The sequence below is a fragment of the Meles meles genome, chromosome 10 (assembly GCF_922984935.1).
Source record: "Meles meles chromosome 10, mMelMel3.1 paternal haplotype, whole genome shotgun sequence".
Classification (NCBI taxonomy): domain Eukaryota; kingdom Metazoa; phylum Chordata; class Mammalia; order Carnivora; family Mustelidae; genus Meles; species Meles meles.
Window position 1 is genome coordinate 13,944,838 of NC_060075.1, and position 12,010 is coordinate 13,956,847.

Consider the following 12,010-nt stretch of genomic DNA (forward strand, 5'->3'; position numbering starts at 1 on the left):
TTAGCTACAACCCCCATGTCTGCCTCAGTGGACTCTCGGGGACTGAAAACTCAGTTTTCTCTAAATGAACGCGCTGGCCCGAAGGGCAGCACCTACAACTTAGCCAGATGTTGAAACACTGGATCCATAAGTAGCCATCCACCCTTTCCTTCCCTCCCTCCCTCTCCCAGCACGGAGGAAGAGAGCACAGAGCAGCTAACAAGAGCCGGAGTTTATATCTGGACGAATACCAAAGCTGACAAACACTGTGCTCCTACGCACGGGTCCTTTATCACACCAGCTGGAAAGACAACCACCAGAATGTTCTCAAGGATCCACTTCTGGGTTTTCACGTTTGCCCCCAAGTAGGGAAAGTCCTTCTGGCATTCCTGGGGGGTCTTGAGCCCCAGGCCCTTCCTCTAAATAATCTCTGTCCCATGTACAGATTACTCCCCGCAGTCAGCGAGGGAACCGTAGGTGCCTAAATGATGCTACTCACTTCTGAACCCCCAGGGGAATGCCTGTCGCTGAAATTCATCCCAGGCCTCCAGATGTGGCTCCTCTGGTTGTCCAGGGAGGCCTGAAGTCCCACGAGTATTCACCAGCACACACAGGTCTTTGAGCGTAGGTTTCTGAACCGCAGAGTTTGTCTGGGTACCCTGTGATGCCTGAACAGCTCGACCCCAGACGTGCTTGAGAAGGAAGGAGAGACCCCCCTCAGCTCCTGGGTAGGGTCTCTGGGATGTATTAGAGCCTGTGTTGCTGGCTGTTGGTAAAAACGTGGTGGCCTTCCAGACCCATGCTCTCTCTCCGTCATAGCCAGGGGTGGGGTCATGCAGGCAGAGACCCAGCATTTTCCTGACCATGTGCCCTAGGCAACATGCTTGCGTTGGCAAGCCCTAGGCAAGGGCCCTTCGTCTCAACCCCGCTCTGAGGAGGGAAGGGGAGGGTGCTTATCCGAGAACCTTTGATGAAAGCCCAGTGCTTGCCGCTTGACTTACTCTCCAGGTGGATCCACTCCTCCGGATCTCTCTCCTGTCCCATTAAGAGACATGACAAGGCCGAATGGGTAGCCGGGAGGAGAGTGAGCCCTGGGAGTGGGGAGTGCAGACTTGATGGGATGGGAACAGTGGGGCTCGTCCAGCATCTTTCGCCCACGTCAGTAACCCACACACTACAAGTCTGTCCCAGAGGCTCTGCCTCAGCCAGTCTCCGAACAGGGCAGGAAGTCCAGTCTGTGGCATACACGTCCCAGCCTGTGGCTTCAGTGTTGAAAGCACGCAGTTCTGGAAAGCCCTTCCCCATCCCCTTCCCCCTCTACATCGTTTGTGGCTATAGTGGCAACGTCAGGAAACCACAAATGGGCCACTCCACCCCCCCACCCCAGCTGCCTGTCTGGATGCCAAGAAGGAGGAAGGCTAAGAGTGTCACTATACCCCGGCGACAGTAATCGTCCCTTTTCCTCATCTTGCAGGTCCTTGTGGTCGACCTCGTCAACAATCGGTTTCTCAGACAGGTGAGTAAGAAGGTCAGCTTCAGCCCGCCACTCTGTTGCATCTCTGTTGCTGGGCACAAGGCTTTCCAGGTCTGGAAAGGCTCTTTGGTGGGCCTGGGATTGTGAAGCAGGCCGGTGGGCTTGGGCGATCCCTGGCCAGGGCTAGACTGGGAATATGCAGAAGGCAGGGCCAAAGAGCAAGGGTTTGGCAAAGCATTGAGTCCTGTGTGTCTTATCACAGAATGGTTTTCTAACAGTTAGAAGGTCTGTATAGGTTGTAACTACAGACACTTGTCCTTTTCAAAATGTTTTCAAGCAATAACTGTTAAAGTCCATTATATAATATTAAGTGGAAAAAGATCAGGATTCAAGATTAGTATTGTCCTGATCTCTTTTTGGGGGGGGGTTAAAGATTTTATTTATTTATTGGACAGAGAGCGCGAGAGCACAAACAGGGGGAACAGTAGAGGGAGAGGGAGAAGTAGGCTCCCCATGAAGCAGGGAGCCTGATGCAGGGCTTGATCCCGGGACCCTGGGATCATGACCTGAGCCAAAGACAGATGTTTAACCATCTGAACCACCCAAGTACCTTTTTTTTTTCTTTTAATGAAAAGGAGAGAAAAAGAGAAAGAAACACAGTTGGCCATTAAACAACACAGGTTAGAGGTGCCCACTCCCGGGTGCCTGGGTGGCTCAGTGGGTTAAGCCTCTGCCTTTGGCTCAGGTCATGATCTCAGCGTCCTGGGATGGAGTCCCGCATCGGGCCCTCTGCTCAGCGAGGAGCCTGCTTCCCCTTCTCTCTCTGCCTGCCTCTCTGCTTACTTGAGATTTCTCTCTGTGTGTCAAATAAAGAAATAGAATAAAAAAAAAAAAAAGAAAGAAAGAAGTGCCCACTCCCTGCACAGTTAAAAATCTGTATATATGGGTGGCTCAGTTAGTTAAGCCTCTGTCTTTGACTCAGGTCATGATCCTGGAGTCCTAGGATCCATTGAATCCCGCATCCGGCTCCCTGCTCAGCAGAGAATCTGCTTCTCCCTCTGCCTCTGCCTGACACTCGAACTGCTTGTGCACTTTCTCTGTCTCTGTCAAATAAATAAACAAAATCCTTAAAGAAAAATTAAATTAAAAAAAAAATGAGTTGACACTTCTTTTTTTTTTTTTTTTAAGATTTTTTGTTTATTTGACAGAGAGAGAGATCACAAGTAGGCAGAGAGGCAGGTGGGGTGGGAGGGTGGGGGGGAGGAGAAGGCTCCCTGCTGAGCAGAGCCTGATGTGGGGCTCGATCCCAGAACTCTGAGATCATGACCTGAGCCAAAGACAGAGGCTTAACCCACTGAGCCACCCATGCACTATCCCCTCAGATAATCAATTATCTTTTTGTGTGTGTGCTGATAGCATTTGAGACCTACTCTTTTAACAACTTTCAGATAGACAGTAGATTATGGTTAACTAGAGTCACCATGCTATGGGTTAGATCCCCAGAACTATTTAGTTTATAACCTGAGCTTTGTACCCTTTGACCACACGTGCCCTTTTCCCCGACCCCCTGCCTCCTGGCAACCACCATTCTACTCTAATCGTGTGGCTCCAGCTTTTTTTAGATTTCACATATAAGTGAGAGCATGCAGTTTTTGTCTTTCTCTGACTTATTTCACTAGGCCTAATGCGCTCAAGGTCCATCCATGTTGTCACAACAGGCAGGATTTCCTTCTTTTTTATAACTAATATTCCAGTATATGTGTATATCTGTGTATATACATTCCATTGTATGTATATACACACACACTTATTTTCTTTATTCGTTCACCCATGAATGAACACTTAGGTTGTTTACATGTCTTGGCCTTTGTGAATAGTACTACGATGTTCATGGGTATACAGATGGGATTTCGGGGTGCCTGGGTGGCTCAGATGGTTAAGTATCCAACTCTTGATTTAGGCTCGGGTCCTGATCTCAGGGTCATGAGACAAAGCCCTGCGTCAGGCTTTGTGCCGGGCATGGAGCCTGCTTCAGATTCTCTCTCTCCCTCTGCCTCTGCCCCTGTCCCACTCATGGATACGCTGTCTTTCTCTAATTAAAAAAAAAACAAACAAGATGGTGATTTCATTTCCTTCAGATATACACCCAAAAGTGGGAGTACTGAGTCATGGTAGTTCTATTTGTAAGTGTTCGAGGACCTTCTGTGCTGTTTGCCACAGCAGTGCTGATTCACGTTCCCACCGACAGTACGTCTAGTGCTGACCGTTTCTTTCACGGGCAGAAGCTTTTTAGTGTGACGGGATCCTTGCTCATTTTTGCACTTGTTGCTTATAGCTTTTGGTGTCCTGTCCAAACAACATTGCCAAGACCAATGTCAAGGAGCTTCTAACCCTGTTTATTTCTAATACCTTTAGTTTCGGATCTTATCTTTAATCTTTAATTTAAACCTTTAATCCATTTCCTGTTAATTTTTGTGAGTGGTGTAAGATAGGGGTCTGGGGTCATGTCTTTGCACGAATTTCCTGGCACCATTCATTGAAAAGATCATCATTTCCCCCATTGCATTCCTAGCTCCCTTGTCAGATATTAGCTGACCATGTATGCACGGGTTGATTTCTGGGCTCGTGATTCTGTTCCTTTAGTCTGTGTTTCTGTTTTCATGGCACTACCAGACTGTTTTGATAGCTATAATTTTGTTAATAAAGTTTGAAATCAGGAATTATGAGGCCTCCAGCTTTGTTCTTTCTCAGGATTGCTTTGGCTATTCAGTGTCTTTTGTGGTTCCATGTGAATTTTAGGATTGTTCTTTCTATTTCTATAAAAAGTGCCATTACAGGGGCACCTGGGTGGCTCGGTGGATTGAGCTTTGGCTCAGGTCATGAGCTCAGGGTCCTGGAGCCTGCTTCTCAGTCTCCCTCTGCTGCTCCCCCTGATTGTGCTTGCTCGCCCTTTCTCTTTCTTTCTCTGACAAATAAATAAAATCTTAAAAAAAAAAAAAAAAAAAGCCATTACAGTTTTGGTGGGGATTGCACTGAATCTATAGATGGCTTTGGGTAAAATAGACATTTTAACAGTTAATTTTTCCAGTCCGTGAACACAGACTATCTTTCCCTTTATTTATAGCTTTTTCAAATTCTTTCATCAGTGTCTTCAGTATCCCTTTTAATCTTCATGATGAAATAGATATTGATTGATCAGTACCCATTTTACAAGTGGGGAAACTGAGGCTCATATTGGTTGTAAAAAGTGGAATCAAGAGGGGCACCTGGCTGGCTCAGTCTGAAGAGTATGCGATTCTCAATCTTGGGGTTGGGAGTTTGAGCCTCATGTGGGGTGTATATAAATAAATAGAACTTTAAAAAGAAACAAACATGGAATCACAATTCAAACCTCAGATCTCTGTCTCCAAATCATGTTTCTTCCACTAACCCCAAAACTGCCGGGTGAGCTGCGGGCCAGGACGTGGTTCTCATCCCCAAGGGCCTTGGGACACCAGCCCACCTGCTCTCTCTGCTTTACAGATGGATGATGAGGATTCCATCCTCCCCAGGAAGCTTCAGGTGGCCCTGGAGCACATTCTGGAGCAGAGGAATGACCTAGCGAGTGACCAGGATGAAGGGCCCCCGGACTGCAAGCACGGTGAGAGTTCAGCCGCCTCGTCTCCCCCCTTCCATCACTAGCATCCGGCAGCCAGTGCGCCTGTGACCAGCCCCTCCATGTGGCCTTCAGTTAAGTAGGAAAACTGGCCAGAGGGGTGTGCAAGGAGAGAAACCATGAGCGTAACCCCTTGATCTGGATCTCATGCTAACAATGAGTTGTGAGAAAAATGTTCCCATCTCCCCCATTTCAGCCCTAAAATACTGGATTAAAGAGGAGGGAAAAATGACTTTATCACCCTAGATAACATCTGTCGTGGAGAATGATGATCCGCTCTAGTCCTTACTTGTGGCCCTGGGACTGTCTCAGGCTCTGCCTCTGCCCCCAGCCCTCACTGGTGCCCGCCCTTCCCCACTTTTCTTAGGCCCCGAGTTCAGCCCCTTGAACGAGGTGGTGTCCGAAGCCTTTGTCCGCTTCTTCGTGGAGATTGTGGGCCACTACTCCCTGTTCCTGACGGCGGGCGAGCGCGAGGAGAGGACCCTGCAGCGGGAGGCCTTCCGCAAAGCTGTCTCCTCCAAGAGCCTCCGCCGCTTCCTGGAGGTTTTCATGGAGACCCAGACCTTTCGGGGCTTCATCCAGGAGCGGGAGCTGCGCCGGCAGGATGCCAAAGGTGAGGGGGCACGTTCCATGTCGGGGGCGAGCCAGCTAGAGACACCCAGGCCGCAGAGGCAGGGAGCAGGGAGGAAGGTCAGGGCGCCTGGGCGCAGGTGGGAGCAGTGGCGCAGCTTGGCCGGAGGAGGCTCCGTCCCGCTGCCTCGGAGCTGGTCACCCTGCCCCAGTGTCCCGCCTGTCTTCTCTGGCCATCTCCTTCCCCTCTCACAGCCGCCCCCAGAACCACTTTCCAGGTTCTGGTGGCAGGTTCTCCTTGTGTTCCATCTTGCCAACTCCGTGAAACTCTCGAGAGCCTGCTCTTCTGTCCCTTGCTGGCCCTCCTATCCTTTTCCTCTGGCCTCTCCTCCTTTCTGCCCTTCTTTCCTGCCAGTCTCCGTGGGGTGTGGCACCAGCGGGCCGGGGCAGAGAGGATGACTGTGCCCGGACTGGTGTGAGCGCCTCCTCGCTTTCAGCCCGACTGGCTGCAGCACTGGAGGTAGGACAGCAGAGACTCCTCAGCCTGGGGAGCTGGCGGGTCCTCTCACCGTGAGCCTGCCCGCCTGCACTCTCTCCTCCCTTTTCCTGTCCCTTCTGGCTGGACTTCATCCCTCTTCCAGGGCTGAGGAGGGAGAGTATGTGAGGGAGGATGGAATCACCCCCCTCTGTTTCTTACATCATCTTCAGTCCTTCTGGGAATCGGAAAGCTAGAAATGTTGGTGAAGACTGTCACTGATGGGAATCAGACCTGGGCGGGGGAGACACGCCACCAAGGAGAAGCCAGTGCAGTGAACAGGGAAGGCAGCGAGGGTCCCGGGACACCCTCTGGGCCCAGGTCCCCCTGTCCTCCGGTGCTCTGATGGCCGAGCCTGGGTGAAGGAACCAAAGCCGTCCCCCCCCCACCCCCACCCCCTCCTCGTTCCTGCAGCTCTTTGCAAAGAGGAGACGGCTGGCCACACCGGAGGTATTCTGAGGGGCCGGATCTGAAGAGACAAAAGGAAATTGATTAGAGTCCGAGTCCCGCTCCTGATGACAGGATTCGGAAGTAGAAGCTCTGCTTACCAGAATATCTGTTTACAGATCACTATTACCAGAATATCTGTTTACAGATCACTATTACCAGAATATCTGTTTACAGATCACTATTACCAGAATATCTGTTTACAGATCACTATTACCAGAGTATCTGTTTACAGATCACTATTACCAGAATATCTGTTTACAGATCACTATTACCAGAATATCTGTTTACAGATCACTATTACCAGAATATCTGTTTACAGATCACTATTACCAGAATATCTGTTTACAGATCACTATTACCAGAATATCTGTTTACAGATCACTATTACCAGAATATCTGTTTACAGATCACTATTACCAGAATATCTGTTTACAGATCACTATTACCAGAATATCTGTTTACAGATCACTATTACCAGAATATCTGTTTACAGATCACTATTACCAGAATATCTGTTTACAGATCACTATTACCAGAATATCTGTTTACAGATCACTATTTGGTAGAAAGGTCGAGACACAAAAGCTTAAAAGTAGCATGAAAGGCATCCTGGAGGTCCAGGGAAGATCCGTGAGAAAGGAAGACAATGCCGGAGCCTCACGCCTGGGGCTAGAGGAGAAGGCGCCTGCGAGGTGCCCTGTCAGGCCTTCCTGAGCCCACAGATGGCAGACGGGTTCCCAGGAAGCTGAACCGCTTGGCCAGCGTTCCTCTTAGGGGAGAACATGATTAAAAGGGAGACGACAGGAGTCCTGAAACCGTGTGCCTGGCACAGTATAGACACTTGGAAGGTGTTTGTTGAATAAAATAGGATTTCATGTAGGAGCTAGCTTTAGAGCCTTCCAGAACTGTTACTGCACAAGGCTGGGCAATTATAAGGCCAATACAACCCCTTCTACAGCTCAGGATTCAGAGCCTGTGTAGAGGAGCAGCTCATCTCAGAAGCAAGGTTTCCTTTTTATGGCAGTAAGGAAATGGCTCTGTTTAGAAGAGAGGGAGTGAGAAGGAACTAAAATGGCTGGGATTTCTCTCGCCGACAGGTTTGTTTGAGGTCCGAGCCCAAGAGTACCTGGAAACACTCCCCAGTGGAGAACACAGTGGTGTCAATAAGTTCCTGAAGGGACTCGGTAAGGCCCCGTGGTCTCTGTCCCCATCACTAGCCTCTGGTCCCCCCCAGTCTTGGCGGGTTCCCTCCACGGGGGCCAAACAATGCAGCACTCACTGCTCTGCGGCCTTGCGAGCTCCTGCTCTGAGCTGGCCTCAGGGGAACCCTCCTTGCCTCACTGGCCCCTGGGCGGTTCCTTGCCTCACTGGCTCCTGAGCAGTCCTTCTCTCCCACGCTCTTCAGTCTTCTGGGGAATTGAGCTTAGGAAGCAGGACATGTTCCATTCGGTGCTCCCTGTGTCACCTGTTCCGGAGCAAGTGCTCCTCTACAGCTCTGGCATTCTTCCTTTCAAAACTCCCCAGTCTGAGGACGATCCCCTGCACTGGGGAGGTTGCGTGAGGAGAGGCTCCAGAGGTGGCATGGGAGGCAACAGTCCCCACCGCCGGATCCGGGATGGAAAGGGCAAAGTTTCACTTTTGTCTGCCTGGTGACATGTTCTCATTTTCTTTTTTTTAGGCAATAAAATGAAGTTTCTCCACAAGAAATAACCTTCAGCTCAGCTTCAAGGGAAAACTTCTCCCTAGTTGCTTCCACATTTTTAAAAAACAGTTCCTGGTGGCCTTTCTGAAACGCTGGGTCCTGGGTGTCACAGGTGCAGGATAAAGGCCGGGATGGCTTCTGGCTATCCCAGGGCCTCCCCAGGACCCAGGGCCCAGCAGGTGTTGCTCCTTCAGAACAGCCCTGGAAAGGAGACCTGAGACCAGGCACGGCACAACATTCAAATGGATGGTTTGCGTTGTTGGGTTTGGGATTTTTTATATTTTTACTCTTAGGTATTAAAAGAAAGAAAAGTGTTTGGGTTTTCTTTTTATTATGCCAGGGCTAAGAAAACTCTGGTGCCCTGTGCCATGGTGCCCTGGTTCATCCTGCCTGGCAGCTGGGCTCTGAGGCCAAGAGGAGACGAGGAAGAGGAGGGCAGGAGCAGTGACCAGGGACGGGGAAGCAAGGCGCCCCTCTGGGTAGGGCGGGGGACAGACGCAGGTGTTAGAAGAGGGCAGTGGCAGCCCTACAACGCTCGTGCTCACAGGTGTTGGGGCGGGAGTTCTCTTGGGGAATTGGCATGTGTGTGGAATGGGGCCCTATCCAGCCTGAGGGAAGAGGGGGAAGGGCGGAGGCGTTTGGCTTCCAGGCCTGAGCTGCACTTGCAGGCTGGCCAGGGACGCCACCTGGTGGCCGAGGCCGTTTGTCGTGCTGCCCACTCCTCTTTGGGCCCGAATGGACCCGACACTTCAGTTGGCCTTTTAACTCTTCAAAGCCATAGAACCATCCACTGCCCGAGCAGTCCATGACTTTTAGAGGGACACACAAAAAGAGATCTCCTCATACGATCTGTTAATAAAATACTCTTGGGGTCCTTAAAACATGTAAGCTGCGACTTTGACCCTATTCCCATTTATATTGTAGGGAATGTTTCCCCTTTCGTTGTAGGCACCCAGATCTGCATAAACGGAGGGGCTTCTGGTATTGACGTTTACAAGACGGGTCATCAGAACTTTGGGGCTAGCTTCGTCAGACTCATGTGCCGGCTAGGCAGCTTGCCCTCTCGGGACCAGAAACAGAGAGATGGGGGTAGTGGCTGCACCCCAAGTCCTGTCCTGCAAGGGCACAGCGAGGATGCAGGAAGAGAAAGTGAGCAGCACAGGCAAGTTCTCAAGCAGGCCTCAGGGCCACCACTGTGGCCGACCCGCTGCTTGTGGACCCCCTCTGGATGGCACCAGAGGTCCCGACAAAAACATACTAAAGGGATGTGCCCTGACCTTGGCAGTGGCCCAAGGAGTTGTGCCACTTGGCACAGGTTCTCACCTTTAGGGAGCTGGGAGCAAGGAGTCTTCTAAGGCAAAAAAAAAGAACAAGAGGAAAACGAAGAAATGGTTGATCTCTGTCATTCTACATTAGAGGTTCTTAACTGGAGTCTTGGATGACCCCCTTCCACCTGGAAGTTATAGCCAAGATTTGGTGTGTCCATTTGGTTTTTAGGAGAGAGGATCCGCAGTTTATATCAGATTCTCAAAGGGGGGCAAAGTCGGAACCAGGCTATGCATCACAATTAGCCTGGGTAGGTATGTGTGGTTGGCGTTGAGGGGGGAGACTGAAAGGGAATTGAGTGTTGGGGGCTCAGGAATTTGTACCTAATAAGCTCCTCGGATTAGTTAAGTTTATGAATACCAGTATTCTGCCCAGAGATGATCACTTTTAATATTTTGGAATATACCTTCTTTTCTAACTTATTTCATATTGTTTACTTACCACCTCCAAGTGAATAAATACGTATCTTTGTCAACATTTCTAATGACTGTGTAACACTCTATTCTATAGATGTATTAGAAGTTAATTTACCAGCCCTTTACTCTTATGCATGCAGGCTATTTCCAGTTTTTAATACGTTTGAGAAAAGCATCTTTGTATAAGTATCTTAGTACATTGCCTTATTTTCATTTTCTTTTTTGCTTGAAGTACAATATACATACAGTAAAGTTCTCAGATCATGAGTACACAGCCTAACAGACTTTTGCAAATGACTTTTGCAAATGACCACATCCGCATCAGCGGCCCACAGTGCAAGAAAAGACCATCATCCCACCCTGGAGAGCCCTCCGACCCACCTTCCCAGCATTCCTCCCCTCCGGCCCTGCTTCTGTTTAAACAACGGAAAAGTTGTCAACAACTTGCCGAAGTGGTAAATTAGGCTGGGGAGGGTCAGAGGCAAGAGAAACAAAGCCGAGTTGTAATCTAAGCCCACAGTTTAGGGCAGATTGCAGATGGATAACGGGTTTGGGTTCGGAATCCAAGTGTGGCTGTAAGGCCTGGGTGGGCTAAACCAGATCACCGTCATCACCCTGCCTCTCTGTCTTGCCACTCACGGAGCATCTGTCCAAGAACCCTGTCCTCTAATGCCAATAAAAGGCATACATTTTCCATGAAGAATGTGTATGTGTTTAGAAGCATGCTATTATCGGGTTTCAGTTCTCAGCGAACCATGAGACCCTTCTTCTCCAGGCAGAGCTAGTGCTGGAGAACCCTGCTGCCTCCTTGATTCTGGGCACTTGCCTCCCCCCGCCCTTTTTCTTATATTGGGGTGAAATTCACAGAACATACAATCAGTCATTTTAAAATAAACAGCTCAGTCGCATTTAGTACACTTGCAATGTTAGCAACAACCAAAAAGACATTTTCATCACCCCAAGAGAAAATCTTGCACACAGTAAGTCCTTTCTCCCAGCGCCCCACCCCCGCCGCCAGCCCCTGGCAACAGATCACTCTTCTTGCGGGATCACAGACACAAATCCCCTTTTGTGTCTGGTTGCTTTCACTGAGAACAATGTTTTCGGGGTACATCCATGCCGTAGCCCATAACAGTGCTTCCTGTTTATGGCTGAACAATATGCAGGGCACGGCTGGACCACGTTTTGTTTCTCCATTCTTCCGCCAGTGACACTCAGTTGATGGTTTATTTCCACCTTTCCACCACTGAGCACAGCACTGCCGCAAACACGCGCACGTGGGTTTATTTACGTCCGTTTTCTGTTTCTTTGAGTAGATGTACCTAGGAGGGGAATTGCTGGGTCATATAGAAATTTCTATGTCTCAATTTGGAAGGACCATCCGACTGATTTCCACAGTGGCTGCACCATTTTCATTCCCATCCACGATGCATGAGGGCACCCGGCACCCGCCCCCCTCGGTGCTCCCTTCCTTTCTTCAGACAGGTTCCAGCTTTCTCAGCTCTGTCCATTGCCTGCCAACCACACCTCTCAGGACCCCAATCTTCTTGGGGGTGACTGACACCTCCCGCATCAAGTTTGGTGGGTTACTAGTTTGAAATACAGATTCCTGGGGTCCACCCTAACCTACCTGGGGCTAAATTCCCTGAGCCCTTCATTGGCCAGGAGTTCCCCAAAGGTCTTCAGACATTTACAGGGCTTACGTGACTCACTTCCTCAGGTGACTGATCTCCTCCCTTAAAGCAAATTCTCCCTTACATTTTTCACTGACAGAGTCATCTTAGGGCCAAGTTTTGGAAATAAGACTTCTTTGCCTATGTCCTGAGTTCAGCATTACCTAAGAGCCCCTAAAATGCTCTGCAAAATAAAAACAAATGAAATGGGTATAAGCTTGCACGGGGCC

General features: G+C 49.7%; 1 protein-coding gene across 3 annotated transcripts in view; it reads left to right on the forward strand.

Annotated features, from left to right (window-relative positions):
* The window catches only part of DENND2A (DENN domain containing 2A), a 102,912-nt gene extending 92,744 nt beyond the window's left edge, over positions 1-10,168 (forward strand). For all 3 annotated transcript variants that reach the window (XM_046020692.1, XM_046020693.1, XM_046020694.1), the window contains exons 16-20: positions 1,454-1,495; positions 4,976-5,093; positions 5,476-5,721; positions 7,761-7,847; positions 8,342-10,168. In XM_046020692.1, the coding sequence (XP_045876648.1) occupies positions 1,454-1,495; positions 4,976-5,093; positions 5,476-5,721; positions 7,761-7,847; positions 8,342-8,373 (525 nt within the window). In that variant the 3' untranslated portion in view covers positions 8,374-10,168. The remainder of the gene's footprint in view (positions 1-1,453; positions 1,496-4,975; positions 5,094-5,475; positions 5,722-7,760; positions 7,848-8,341) is intronic.
* The last annotated feature ends 1,842 nt before the right edge of the window (positions 10,169-12,010 follow it).